The 15,410-nt window shown below is 38.1% G+C and overlaps 1 protein-coding gene across 12 annotated transcripts in view; it reads left to right on the top strand.

Annotated features, from left to right (window-relative positions):
- ARID1B (AT-rich interaction domain 1B) overlaps positions 1-15,410 on the top strand; it is a 405,616-nt gene that overhangs the window by 22,167 nt on the left and 368,039 nt on the right. For 11 of the 12 annotated variants that reach the window (XM_039529451.1, XM_039529457.1, XM_039529455.1 and 8 more), the window contains exon 2: positions 12,240-12,434. In XM_039529451.1, coding sequence (XP_039385385.1) covers positions 12,240-12,434 — 195 coding nt within the window. Of the gene's footprint in view, positions 1-3,426; positions 3,489-12,239; positions 12,435-15,410 lie in introns of those variants that run through there. The other variant, XM_039529458.1, reaches the window with a different exon arrangement.

Here is a 15,410-nt window from a genome sequence, read left to right as displayed (position 1 = left end):
CCTGGCCTAGAAAATTCTAATTTGTCTCATTCAAGAGCAGTTGGTGAGATCTAGTGCATAGGACTCTGAGAAGTTGAGGAGCTTATTTTTGGAGTTGCCTCAGAAATAGGTCAGCGTCTAGAAGACTTTAAAAGTTCTCCAAAGGGTTTAGTGGAAACTTACATTTTTACCTTTTAAAAAAAAAGTTTCCATCATTTTTAATTTGTGAAGGTAGCTTTTAAAATCCTAAACTCATTATTGTAGTATATAACAATGATTTTTCTTTTAAATATGAGTAGAGGAGGACCCCAAACCAGAGATCCTCCCTCCATCCTTCCTGTGCTCCTAGCTCAGTGACCTGGTCCTAGCATCCAATATCTTCTTTCACAAAATCTCTAAACCCCCATTACCTGCCAAGGGGGATTTTGTGATGGTAGGGTTGTAAATTATATATGCATTCTTTGTTTAATTTAAAACAAAGGAAAATTGTCAGGAAAATTATATATGCAAAAATCCCTATACATTCGAAAGTTAGGAAACTTATACTCCACAAACAACCTTAGTACTTACTTATCCCCCAATTAACACCTATATCCACCAACAACTCCATTATACCCAGTCACAAACCATTATATAATTGACTTAAATGGACATTACTCCTGAGTAAGGAGTGCCGAAGAGTAGATTAGTCCATTAGTTCAGTGGCAGGAAGGCAGGAAGTCAGTCTAAAACTGGCAAGTAATGTTTTTTACTTTCTTTCAGACCAAAGAGCAACTCTGTGAAATCACTGTATTTATTTTCACCCCCACCCCCAACTTTTAAATAGAAGTGCCTTTCATACTGTCAGAATTCCATGTTGTGACACCCCTACTCAAAAGTTATGACAGCAGTGTAATGACAGCTACTGCCTCTTGAGAATCAATCAGGCAATTAATTTTGTAAATGAAATGCTGATTATACAAAGCTTCACATGAGAGGCCCAGTGATTAAAATCAATTTAACAAATTGTTTCAGGTGGGACTTGATTAATAATTTGCCATAAATGCTGAGGATATATGACCAGCATACTTTTTTGTGTGTGTTAATAAAGAACTATATAGAACACTCAGAATAGAAAAATCTGCAGATAACTATGAACTTTCGGCTTATGACCTAGTTACTATAGCAGAACCATAATTTTTTGTGGGTCTGCTGTTTTCCTCAGTATTGATGTTGTCATTTCCTTAACTAGGCCTGTTTTTTCCCCCACAGTGAAAATACATTAACCATTAAGTTTTCCCCAACAAGACCAAAATAGCTGGGAAAATATCCCCAGATCTGTTTGGATATCATTTTATTATAGCAAGATTCTCCTTAAAATGTGATACTGTATTTTTTTTCTGCACCTCTCATTAGCTAATCACCAACATTTTATACACTCTTCCTCTTATCCGACTTCTTTCTTGCAGGGACTTCTCTTTAGAGGGAATAAGCTCCTTTCAGGCTATGCTAGGCTGCTGTCTGATTTCTGCCTGGCAGCTACCACTCTTAGTAAATGTTCCTCCTTCCCATTATTTATGTTAGTATAGCCTCACGAAGAAGTAGGTGAAAGAATTCTTCTTCTTCTCAGGGCTTGTCTACACTACTGTCTGGATTGATGGGCAGCGATCAATCCAGCAGGGGTCGATTTATTGTGTCTAGTATAGATGCGATAAATCGACTGCCAATCGCTCTAGTGTTGACTCCAGTACTCCAACTCAACGAGAAGCGCAAAGGGAATCAACGGGAGACCTAAGTGAAGACACTGCGGTATGTAGATCTAAGTATGTCGACTTCAGCTACGTTATTCACGTAGCTGAAGTTGCGTAACTTAGATCGATCCCCCCCCATAGTGTAGACCAGCCCTCAGTTCCAGATACTGAGCAAAGAGCAGACTTGTAGGGTGGAAAAGACATTTACTTGCTGCAGAAGCTGAGAGCCTCATCCCCAGACCAGCTAGGAAAAAGAGGAGCGTAAGCTAAACCAGGGCACTTCCCCAGCTATAGTATCCTTTCCATGAACCCATATATGTGGATATGCTGGGAGCAGAGAGGAAGGTGAGGTCACAAGCTCCAGCCTAGGGAGCCACTGGCCAGGAACCGAACATTATTGTTTGTATTACCCTAGAGGCTAGGAGCCTGCCCATTGTGCTAGGTGCTGTACAAACACAGAAAAAATAAATGGGTTTACGTTGGCTTCCACTCAAGAGGGTCTCAGTGCCTTGAACCGAGAGAGTAGGTCTTTAGAAGATGAGTGGGAAGGTCGGAAAGTGCATTTTCTCTGCTGACACACTGAATTATAGATGCATTTTTATTTTGTCTACCTGCTTTTCTCACTTGTGATTCCTCTTCACCTGGTTAGGTGTGTGTAAGGCAAGGAACAGATCTACTAACTTCTTTAATTTTAATTTTTCAAGGTAGGAAGATTGTGTAAATGTAAATTTTTCACACCTGTACCATTTTGGAAAATTTTAATTTTTGCAGTTGTGGGTTTATGTAAATTGGTTTTCTTTTCCTGGCTGAACCACAGCATCGGCCACTGTTGAGGCTCAGAATCACCTTAGTTGCTTCTTCACCAGAAGGTACTTTTGTATCACTGAAGAGCACATTGACAGCGGTCAGAGCAGACTTATGGGTACTTCTGAGCCCCAAAGGTAGACGCTTTGGAGCAAAGAAAACCAGTGTTAGTTGAGGAAATGAATATACATTTAAAAGTTGAGGAAGGTAATTTTGGGTCCTCCTGAATGAAAATTGGAGGTGATTAGGTGGGTGATAGGGAAGAAATGCTGACATGAAGATGTAGCTTTCTGGGTTTGAAATCTTGGCCCCATTGAAGCCAGTGGTAAAACTCCCATTGTCTTCAATGGGGTCAGGAGTTCACTCAGTATTGTTAATAGTTTTTAGTAGCAAAAAAACTAAAAAACTCAAAGGGTAGCAGTGCTAAGCTGTGTTGTCACATGAACTTGTTTCAGCCCATAGGATTGTTTTGGCCATCGGGTGTGATAAATGTATATAATTGCTTTTTAATGTTGTTTTAACCTTTGCTTGCACTTCCAGTGACAACATGAAGATGCAACTCATATGTGGTTCATTAAAAACAGATTTCTTTTCTTCATTGTTTTTGTTGTGATTTATTCTCTCAATAGGCATTATAACTTTACCCGCCTCCAAAATAATAGCTAGGAAATGGTTGAACCCCTAACCCTCCAGTTTTTAAGTAATATTAAATGGTTTTAGAAGAATGGTGGGGAAAATGCATGTAGCCAAAAATAAGCAAATGTCCTGTATTTTGAATCTATGATATATTGGTGGTGGTGGTGGTTGTTTTTTTGAGGTAGGAGAGTGTTTTTTGTTGAGGCGGGTGTGTGTGTGTTGGGATGGGTGTCAATTTTTTCCTTTTCTGTTTTTTTTTTCTTGTTTTGAACAAGGAAGAATATTTGTGGGTGGCCCTCTGCAGCTGGGACCGTGCAGTAAGCAGAGGTTGCAAGACAGGTAAAATAGATACTTTTGGTTATATCACTGATTTGCCTTCGCTGATACCCATGGTGAATTTGGCCCTTTGTCTTTTGAATGACATCGCTCTAAGTTTCCTTATGTAGCTGAGATTTTTGTACTTTTGTAAAAAAAAATTTAGTAAGGGATTAAATAAGATATGATGATATATAAAAAAGCAGATGATTTCCTGCTTCTTTAATAGTCTAATAATGCAATGTCAGAGTTTAAAGTTGTACATGAAAACTTTTTGTAATATCTTGACTTTTCAGTGCTTAACTATATTGTTCTAAATTTCAACATAGTTTTTTTTTAATGGATATTTAAAACATGCACACCTTTTATATTTTGATGTCTTCCTCACTTTTTTGTCACTTTAGATACGTTGTCTGGGAAGTCTTCATTAATATTCAACAGAGATTAAGCCATAATCTAGGGATGGGTTACCTTTTCCCCAGTTGCCTCCTTATGCCTCCCGTGTCATTTTATTGTAGTGAATAGTTGTAATTATCTCTTGTCATAAATACCTCATTCAAAACTCATACATAGCATGGGCTGGAGCTGGGAACTTCATGCCTCCTGCTTATCTTGGAATGTTGGTAGCTGATTGTCAACTATCTTCACTATAAGGTTTCGCCGCTTCAGACTTTGTTATAAATGGAGAAACAGGTTCTTTTTAATACAGAGGCAGAGGTTCTGGCAGCAGATCAGTGGAGAACTTTGTGTGTATGGTAACTTCTGAGAATTTGAGGGCAAACTTATTCCAGAACATATTGCACTGAGCCCATATTGATTTGTTATAGATATAAATGAGGCAGTACGAGCCTAATGCCATAGTCACTTAAAATTTGCATTACTGGCATAATCATCTAAACCAATGTTGTTGTTTTTAAAAAAGCTGCACTTTTTCACTCTGAAGAGCAATTTTAGGTGAACATGATTTTCTTCTAGTGAACCACTTTGTTTGCCTGATGTAAGAGCTATGCAGAGTTGCAGCCTACTAAGCTTTGTTGCCCATTCGTGAAGAAAACTAGGGTGTAAAAATAAAGGAACTTTCATCTGTGTACGGGATCCTCATTCCATCCCTGCTGAATTCTACCACTCCCTTTTGGAGGCGCTTTCTCTTCACCTGTCTTAAAACACCTCTGTGAGATGTCTTGTGACATCTTATGGGCTAGTGGTCTCCTTTGACAGATGAGACTGTATTTTCAGGCAAGTGCCATCTATAGTCTTAAACTTCTTGCTGCATGTATTTGAGAGAAAGTTTTGAGGCTAAAGGCAGGACATATCATTGGGAGCCAGGAAGTGTAGTTCAAGCATGTAGTTCAAGACTGACCATGAGCTGAAAACTTACCTTAGTACACTCCACAGGAATTGTGATGGAGAAAGGACCTCCAATAGTACTCTGGGTACATTGTGGGAGGGAAGGTCAATGTAACATTTAATCTTTTCACAATTTTGGGAAGTGGGGCAAGGGTCTGCTTTTGTTTGTATGGTTTCCTTATGACTGGGAAGACTGTGGTGATACTGGTGAAATTGAGAGTTTATAAGGGGTTGCAGTGTAAAATTGGACCAGTTTTTCTCATGAAAATGTGCTGAATTTGTACGTCTAGTACAGATCCGTTTACGTGCAGATGTCGGGAGTCAAACCGTCATGACCGCGTGTTAACTTTCTGCGGGTTAAGAGGGCCATGCTGAAAAAAGTGTCTATGATTCCCTTAAAAAAAAACCACAGTTATTTTCTGCTCTTTCATGCTTGCATTTTTTTCTTATGAAGTCTGTCATTTGCCGCAGATGAATTATTTCGATATTTTCTGCATTTTGCTCCTCCATAAATCTTCCAACAGTTTCTACAATGCTAAGGGCTTCTGTGGGTGAAATGTTGACCTTTTCAACGACATCCTCGTCGTCGTCATTGTCATTTAGGCCTGTGTTATTAGAATTCTCGCCATCATTTTCGGGTCCGATGTAGCCTCGCAGCCCATTAATATTTCTTCTTCGGACAGAAATTCTGAAGTCGGCCAATCTTCATCCATCTCCAGCCACTTGGTAATGATTTCTGGCGACGTATTCAAACTAAAATCTTTTATCATTTGAAAGAGAAGTTTACCTTTATCCTCTTTTGTCTGCGTGCGTGTTTGTAGGACGTCTTCTTCTGAAAATCCTTCAAAGTCTAGCGCTGAATCAGTGCCACTGCTGGGATTTTCCGAGTCTGAGCCGTCTTTGACAGAGAAGACATCACCGAGAGCCTTCATCCAGCAGTTTTCAATGGACTTTTGTTTTATGCCATCCCAAGCTTTTTTAACTAACTAAATAATTTCCTTCATGTTTAACTGTTTCAGGAATTTGGAAATGCCTGAAGACGTGCATGACGCGATCACTGAAATCAGCTCCTGTTGATAATTGTTTTTAAAATTCTGAATAATGCCCTGGTCTAAAGGTTGAATTTTTGATTTTGTGTTGAATGGTAGATACTCGAATTTTTCCATCGTTCGATACCAGTGATTCGGCTGGAGGATGGGCTGGACAATTGTCAAATAGCAAAAGTGCTTTGGCTTCAAGTTTCTTTGATTGCAGATGCTTACGAACAGCTGGAACAAAGCTGTTGTGGAACCAGTCGTCGAAATGTCTCGTCATCCAAGCATTTTTGCTGTTAGTGTATATTACTGGCAGTTTGGCTCTATTGAGGTGATTAAAGCAGCGAGGGTTATGAAAGTGGCCAGTGAGAAGAGGGGTAAGCTTATGTCTGCTTGTCTTATTACTACAAAAAAGAAGAGTCAGACGATCTTTTATCTTTTTAAATCCAGCTGTTTTCTGTGTCTCGTAATTAAAGGATAAAGTCTTATCAGGTAGCAGTTTTGCAAATAAAGCTGTTTCATCACAGTTATAAAGTTGTTCTTCATGGTAGTCGTCATTTTGTAAAATAGATTTTAATTCAGCGGGAAACGCGTTCATGGCTGATTCATTGGGTGATCGGTTTTCTCCAATAATCGATACCTGCGTTATGCCATGACGCTTTTAAAAATGACTTATAACCCCCTTGCTGGCTTGGAATGAGTCATCCCCCGTTAAATTTCCAGATTTTGTCACTTGGGCTTCAAGAATTGGTCCACTTAGCGACATTCCTTTCAGTCTTTCCTGAGCAAACCGTGTGCACATGGCTTTGTCTGTTGTTGGTTTTGCTGAATAGTGCGCATGTGTTTTCGCTTAAGCCCCGCAGCAGGATCGATATTTTGTACAAAGCCATTCAGTTTAGATTAGTTTTTTAGCCATTCTTTGAGAGTAGATTCGGCAGTCCCAATATCTTTTGAAACTTTGGCCTGGGTTTCTCCGCTATTTACTCGATCTGTTGTGGCTAGCTTTTCTTCTACAGTGGAGGAACGCTGACGCTTGTCCTCTGCCATTATATTAGGTCTACGGTTAAAATTTTCTAATGTAGTATATATATTGCTATATACCTACAGTACTATTAATATATATATTATATATCTCTAGCATGACAATGACTAAGCGTGCGTGATATGTAAAGAGGTACAACACGTTTCCGCTCTGCACTTCCTGTTGATTTCTATGTCAGTGAGTTAGTGAGCAAATCTGTAGCACTACATAGCAAGTTCCTGTACCGCGTGTTAACAAGCCTCGCATGTTAAATAGGTAGCACTGGGAGGCATGACGCTACCGCGCTTTAAGTGGATTCGCATGGAAACGGGTCTGTACTGTATTTGATGCTTTGTTTAGCATTTGAGCATTCTGGAGAAATAGCAGGCACAGAAGAGTAGCTCTCAGTTAATCCTTTCAGGTAGTGGGCACTTTCCACGCTCTTTCTATTTAAGTACCTGGACTGTTCATCTAACGACGGGTGTGTGTGATATTCTGGCCCCATTGAAGTCAATAACAAAGTTCCCGTTGATTTCAGTGGGGCTAGGATTTCACCCTGGGTATTTTTAAAGCACTCAAAGGTGAATAGCAGTCGGGATTGTTATTATATGCACTCTTGTTGCAGTTCGAGCTGGAAGTCATGTACAAATATGTGATCTGACACTGCTCTAAGAAGGACATTATAATAAAGATGCTATAGACTACACTACCACTAAAGAAGAATGCAAAGAACAAGAATTGTACAATATGGTGTTATGAGGAGCTGTATAAATATCTGAGATTTAAAAGAAACCTACATTAGAAATTGAAAAGAGGGTAGGGGAAACTGAAGAAAAATACAGTCCATGAAGGCTTGCAAGAAAAAAAATGTGGGCAGTAGACAAGCAGAATAAGCAAATAACTAGCCAAAGCAGTAAAAAGGTTTTTATTCCAAGTATCCCAGGGGAAAGTAGTCTTGGAGAGAAATTAGGTTCATTAATAAAGGAGGTGAGATGAAATTGATAAACACTAAAATATTATATTATTTTTATAATAAAATAAAGAAAATAAATTTGACCAATTAAGAAGTAATTAAAGCTTTGTAAAATAGTTTTTGATGGAAGGTAAATGAGTACTTGGAAAGTGTGTAAATGTACACATCAGTTGTTTCTGAGAGTGTATGTTCCTGAGTATTTGAAAGAATTAGATACATTTATGGTATTGCTGGCAATGACTTTTGAGAAGTGTTGGAGAACTGGTATGGGAAATCTGGCTAAGAGTAGAGTTTCTCTGATCTTCAGAAAATGAGTGATACATGTAATTGTCATTCTGTTGCTGTAACTTCTGTCTTTAGCAAACTAATGGAATAAATGTTAAGAGCAAAAAAATACTTGAACATCAAAAGGATAAAGGAACCTTGAATACAGATTTATAAATGAACAAATCTTGCTCGACAAACTTTATAGTAGTGGAAGAAGGGGGGCACATCCAAAAATACATTAAAAGAATATTATGGTTGCAAAGTGAAGCACTCAAAAGTTAGAAATTGCCAGAAACAAGGTTTTTATTATTAATTAATAATTTTCTCATGGGTTTTTCTATGACACATATCACTATAGTATCTAAGTGCTTCACAAACATTAATTAATTTTCACAACACACCTGTGCAATGAGAGGGTGGTGTTATTCCCATTATTAAATGGGGAATTGAGGCATAGAGAGATTAAGGTCAAAAGTGTCCACTAATTTGGGGGGTTCAATTTAAGATGCCTGTGGCCTGATTTTTTTCTGAGCACGTACCTTTATATAGCACTTTGTGTTCAAAGCACAGCTCATTGATTTCAGTTGTAGCAGTGAGTGCTCAGTACTTTTGCAAACCAGACCCCAGGATTTCACATCAGGCACCCAGAAAATTAGTGACCACCTGGGAAGAGTTTGATTTAAGTGACATCACATACGAACACTGTGGCAGAAGCAGGGATAGGATCTGGTTTTCCAGGGTAGCATTCAGCTGCCTTAACCATGAGACCATCCTTTCTTTTCCTATAATCTCCTGCGTCGTTTACTGCAAAAGTTTCTGGCTTTTGCAACAAATGAGAGAAGCAGAGGTCCTACATACAAGAGCCTCATTCACTGCACAACCTTGATTCCTTCTTAGAGCAGGTCTATCCTGTGCCCTGAATGAGACTGGGTCCTGTGGGAAAAACTATGTTATGTAATTTAAAGACTGTATCGGAATGCTCATGGACAAGGGGGCCAAAATAAGGTTTCACAGACAACCTTAATTTTGGCATTTTGTAATTTTTGAGTATTTGACTTTGCAAGCTTAACATTTTTTAGCTTTTTTTTATATGTTACTTCCTAAGGTTTTTAAAAATGCAAATTGAAAAAAACAGAAATTTCATCTTGTGGAATCATATTGACACCCGCAAAGTTCATCAAGTGTGTTGAAACTTTTAGTGCCACTGCATGCTCTGCCACTTGAGTTTACAGAGCAACTGATAGTACTACTGATAGTAGTAACAGGTTGTAATCCTTGTGTGGACCAGCCAGTGGGGTTCACAGATATTTGCTGAGAGCAGAGGAATGGTGAAGAGACCTGTCTCTTCTGTCCCCTCCCCCTCAGCTTCTTGTGTCAGTCTCATTATTCAGTCAGTCCTATGGCACCATTTGTCCATTTCTTCTCCACCTCCACCATACACGCACCCTACCTTCCCCCTGGTTCCTTGTGTGTTTCCCCCCATCCCTGGCTTCCAGTCCCTTCTCGATATTTGGGCAATTTTTCATAGAAAGAGCAAAAGGCTTTAGGATAACTTTCCGAGCAAATTCCAAGTTCCTGCTCCAAAGCATGGAGGTGCTAAAGCTTCTCAGTGAAAAAGCTATAAGAATTTTTAACATAACCAATTTATTTTTCCCCAACCTCATTCTGCGAAATGGGTGAACTGTTTTTGCCAAATTAAAATCAAACAGACAAAAAACCGCTCAACCTCAGGTAGAGCCACTCCTGGAAAGTTTCAGTCCAAATAGTTAAGGTTTGGCAAAGTTATAAGCAATTTAGTTGAAAGTTATAAGCAGACAATGGAACAGAATGCCCTGGGGAGGTTATGGAAGCACCTTCAAAAGCAGGCTGGATAGCCATCCATCTTCGATGCATTAGACACCACTAAATCTTGGAAGGGAGTTTAGACATCCTGCATCTTGGAAGGGAGTTAAACTAGATAACCCTTGTGGTCCCTTCTAATCCTATAATTCTATTATTTTATGAACTGAAAATATGATCTTATAATGGAAAGTGTCAGTTAACTGTAACTATTGGAATTGCTAATTATGAAGCCTATACTTTTAGCCCCATATTTGATACCATGTAGCAGAAATGCTGCACTTGAAATTGGTTTGGATGTGAACATCGTCAAGTGGATTGAAACCTGGAAGAAATAATCTAAAATGAAGGGTAATAGGTATTGTTTTGAGTAAGGGAAGAGTCTAGTGAAAGAAGCTCAGGGAGTGTTAAGTCTGATTTATATAACATCTTGTTTAATGCTTTAGAAGGGGGAGGAAACGTGAATTTAATTAATTCACAGATAATTCTAAATTGGAAAGCGTTGCAAACACTATAGTGAGAATATAGTAATAATACATAGTGGCCTAGAGACATATGAAATATGCACAGAAAATTATCCAGTGACACTCAATTTGAAAACAAATGCAAGCTAATAATCTGGCAAAAATAATTTGAAATGTCAGATATATAAAGCAAAGAGAAACCCGGTGAAACAGATATAGGTGCAATAGTGAATCTCAAATTAGAGAAGAGCGTTCAATTTAATGTGGTATCAAGGAAGGCTAATGCACTTTTGAAATAAATGCATAGAGGCATATCACAAAGAAGTAACAGTTCCCATCTACACAGCTGTGGTATGGTCACACATGGAATACTGCATTCAGGGCTGCATACCTCATTATCAGAAAGATACTGCCAAATTGGTGGGATGTTACAGAAGGCCAATGATAAAAATTATGGGTTTGAGTGATTTATTTGTGAGGAGAGAGATGAAAATAACTAAATATATATGGTTGGCTAAGCAATGACTAATTTGGAGGAGATATACTGTACAGATTTTTGACAGATGTAAACATAAAGAAATAAAAATTAGTGTATTACAAAAGTGTAAGTAGCAGTAATGGGATGAAACTAAGAAAAAGAAAATTTAAATTGAATATCAGGAAAAACTTACTGGTATCATAGCCTACTAGACTGTGGAATAATCTCCTTTAAAAAGAAGCCCCATTCCATGAGACATTTAAAACTAGATTGGGCAGAATTTTAGAAAATATGCTTGCACTGAGAGGGAAATGAACTGGATAAACTAGTAAGTCTTTTCCTTTTCTAATTTGTGTGATTCTGTGAAAACCCTGCTTTTAATTAAGCTAATATTGTTTTAGGCTTTTTTTTCCCTTTAAGTGTAACTTTTCTGTACCTCGAATTAATGCACATTAATTAAGAGGTAGAGGATACATGCTGTAGCTCAGCACTGTGGGAGCATGATAGAGCTGCACTTGACAGTTTATACTCTTGATCTGATTCAGTTGTCCTCACTAGTTAAAAAGGTGACAGTAAGGTGTCACACACTGGTTGACACCAGTCATGAAACTCTTGAGATGCATGGTACCTCCTGACAAAACAAAAACAAAAAACCAACACAACAACCGAAAAAAACCCAAACCATTCCAGTCTTGGATTTTCTGAGGTCTGGCAAGGAAGCAAATTGACTTTCATGTGAAATGTGGCTTATGACCCACATTATGATTTGGAAGCCTATTAATGCACATGATTGCAATGCAAAGGCTCTGAAATGTAACATAACATATATGCTTAATGCTCCTTCAAAACTTCCTTTTTCTTCCACCATCTCTTTTATGAATTTGAAAACTAGCCACCTTTTCCAGGCTAAAATTTTTGCCCAAGACTGTGTCTTTACACGTAAATAAAATTGGTGTAGCTGGAAGAATACTTTAAAGACAGTATTGCTAATCATTATATATGTTATAGTGTGCTTATTGATTTTTTTTATCTCCTGCAGAGATAATAGAAAATTTAAATGCCATTTTTTTCTTTTTTTGCTTACATGTGCAAAATATTTTTGTCATAGCTCGGAATTTAAGTCTCATTTCCATATTTCAAAACTCTTTTCTAATTAATAGGAAAATTAGAACATGCTGCTTGTAGATCCCTATACTTCTCCGCATTTTTGTATGTCTAATCGTTGGATGTGTCCAGAATAAAGGTTCACTGTGCTGAATAAATACAGATATAATCTGTGCTATATTAAGAGGTGTTTCTAATTTCTTCCTACAGTATGTTTAAAGCAGCTCTTTGCTTGTGTTTAATAACAGGGCAGCCCAATGGATCCAATGGTAATGAAGAGACCTCAGTTGTATGGAATGGGCAATAACCCTCATTCACAGACACAGCAAAGCAGTCCATACCCAGGGCAGTCATATGGCCCTCCAGGACCTCAGCGATATCCGATGGGAATGCAGGGACGGACCTCGGGAGCCCTGGGAGGAATGCAGTATCCACAGCAACAGGTTGGTGGAGGATTTTTCTGTATTGCTTTCGTTTCTCTCCTCTTCTCTTCCCCTCTGCCATTCTGCTTAATGTGCAGGCCACAAGAAAATGCTCAAATCAAAGTGTTTCGGTTTCAGAATGAAGGTAAGGGGCTATTTTAAAAATGAATAGATAATGACATAAATTTGTTTCCTTAAATTTCACACTATATCTAAACTATTTAATATGCTACAGACATATCTTTTAGGAGAAGAACATGTTGAACGCCAAAAAAAATTTGGTTGACATCACCTAGCTCTGTATATCTCTTTGGTATGTGAATTTTGTTTTGGGTTTTTTTAACCCACATAGGTATCCATTTCTCTCCCTTTCTCCCCGCCCCAATAGGTTTTCTCATCCACAAGAAGAAAAACTCCAAGCTTACACTAACACAGTACCAGTTTATTGGAGCGAGACCAATATTGTTCAGTGTGTGAGAGCCTGTCATGTCTTTGCATCAGAGTTGATTTTTATCGAGGCTTTCTGTGGTTTATTTCTTTTCTCTCTTTGTCTCTCTTTTTAAAGTCAAAGGTTGCTTTTTTTTTCTTTTTGTATCAGAGGATATATAAATGTAACAATCTCCTCTAGTCTAGTTGGATTTCACTGTTGATGGTGACCTCTTCTGCTCCTTTCTCACCCTTTTTAAGAGGATTAATTACCCACGTTCTCACTATAAATTAGTGAAGATGCAGTAGTTATTTTCTGAAGGGGAAAATAGATTAAAGTTATCCAAAAAAGCATGTTGGCAAATTTTGGCTAGATTTCTGATTAGAGTTGTTACTGGAGACTGAGAATTCTATACTCAATTGCAAGCACAAGCCTTTTTGATAATGCATGGAAAACAGTGTTTTGTCTCTACATGGAGCTAACTAGTTGCAGATTTTTTTTTACTTTATTTTGTGTTAAATATAGAAAAGTACTGAAAATAATGATCTACCAGGTAAATATATTTATTTCAATCTAATCCCAATATCTACCCATTGGCATAGAATACACAACAAGTGTCTAATTAGCTTGTAACTTCAAATATACTATTCTTATGAGTTCTCAGCTACTTCAGATATATTAGTGTGTTGAGCTAGTGTGTCAGTATTTCATCATCTGACTTTTTTCTTTTCCTCATTAGATTTTTTTAAATGGATTTATAAGAGGCAATTTGGTTTAAAGGAGGCCAACACCTTACTTTGTTGCCAGCTTAATACAGCCAAGGCATTTGGCCAGTTTAATAAAAAGTACCCAGTTATCATTAGAAAGGGATGTGGAAAAAAAGAGCCTTCAGTTTTTTGTTTAGCTACAGCCAAAGCAAAGTTATTAAAACATATTTTTATTTTTAAAGGAATTATTCTGTGTTATTCAGAGATGAGTGTTTGAATTTTTCACTTCATTTACTAATTGCTCGATAATTGTACATTATCTGTCAACAGGCAATGACCTGGCACAGTGATTGGCTGCTGGCCCTATCTATCTTCTCACAGCATTAATGTAATTGGCTGAGCAACATTACAGTTATGATTACTAATACTCTTCAGGGAAAAAGTGAGAGGATAATTATGACATTGAGTTTTTATTGAACGGACATCACCACCTAGGCATGATTTTGTTTTGGACAGCCTCCAGAGCTTCATGTGTTTGGCTTGTGAACCTCTAATGATCTGAATCCAGCTCTTTTCATATTGCTCATATATTACCACCTTTCTACAAAGGATTAAAATGCAGGAATCCAGGTTTGTAAATTGAATTGCCAACTTACCAGCTGAGTGGTAAGTTGTCTTTGGCTCAGGATGCCACATTTTCATTTCTGCCTGGATTTTTACTTCTGTGACATGAATATTAAAGCAAGAGGAGCCCAGTCATGCTTGTTGAAATTGACTGCCTAGTGATTGTATGTTTATGTATAATATAAAATAAATTATACGGCCAGCATTTTCAGAGGGTGTGTGCTCTGCGCTTTATGAAAATTGGGGCACTTTATAATGTCTCAGATTGAACAACCAGCCATTTAAGGTACTCAGAAATACCATACACTTCTGAAAATCTGATGAGTTGTGAGGTGTCTGGACTTAAAACCTATGAGTTGTGCTGGTCTAATTTGAGTGTTGATATGCTTTGGAGGCAGGAAAGGGAAAGAAAAGTCTCTGGGAGATTGTTTTTATTTTTTGATTTTGTTTTGTTTTAAAGTGGTGGTTTGATGCTGTCCAAAGGTTTTGGAATATTAGACTAAATCCCAGGGGGAATTAATGGGCAGAGTTCAAGTGAGATGGTTAAAGGTGCATGGTAAGTGCTTTTTCTCTAAATGTTCCATCTGTGCAGGAATCTTACTCCTGAATCTCAGCTCTACAGCAGGAGACAAGTAAAAGTCCTCAAAGCTCTAAAGAATTTAGGGTCTTGAAGGAGAAGTCCTTGAAAGATAAGCCTGAGTTGTCTTCAGCCACTATGTGCCAGGGCTTGGGGTTAGACCTGTCTGTAGTGGCAGATTTTAACTTAGATAGCTCAGTGGTTTGAGCATTGACCTGCTAAACCCAGGCTTGTGAGTTCAAGCCTTGAGGGGGCCACTTAGGAATCTGGGGCAAAAATCAGTACTTGGCCCTGCTAGTGAAGGCAGGGGCTGGACTCAATGACCTTTGAGGTCCCTTCCAGTTGTAGGAGATAGGTATATATCCTATTATTAGAGGTCTATTAATAGATGCTGCAAATGAAGGAATAGAGGAAAAATTAAAGAAAGACTAAAAGAATCAACATTAATGAAGATGTTTGGTCAAACATGAGAAATGATCCTATAATTGGCTATAAGCATGCATGCAAAGAAAAAAATGTGTTGCTGCAGAATGCCATTGATTCTGTCTCTGTAAAGAAACTGAAGAATGTTGTGTGCATTTGGATGACGATGCCATCCACAGATACAGAGACAAGTATGACAGGGAGGTCTCTACTATTTGTTCAGACAATGAAGATAGAGT

The sequence above is a fragment of the Mauremys reevesii genome, linkage group 3 (assembly GCF_016161935.1).
Source record: "Mauremys reevesii isolate NIE-2019 linkage group 3, ASM1616193v1, whole genome shotgun sequence".
NCBI lineage: Eukaryota > Metazoa > Chordata > Testudines > Geoemydidae > Mauremys > Mauremys reevesii.
Note: the sequence above shows the minus strand (reverse complement) of the source record. Positions and strands in the feature narration are given on the sequence as shown.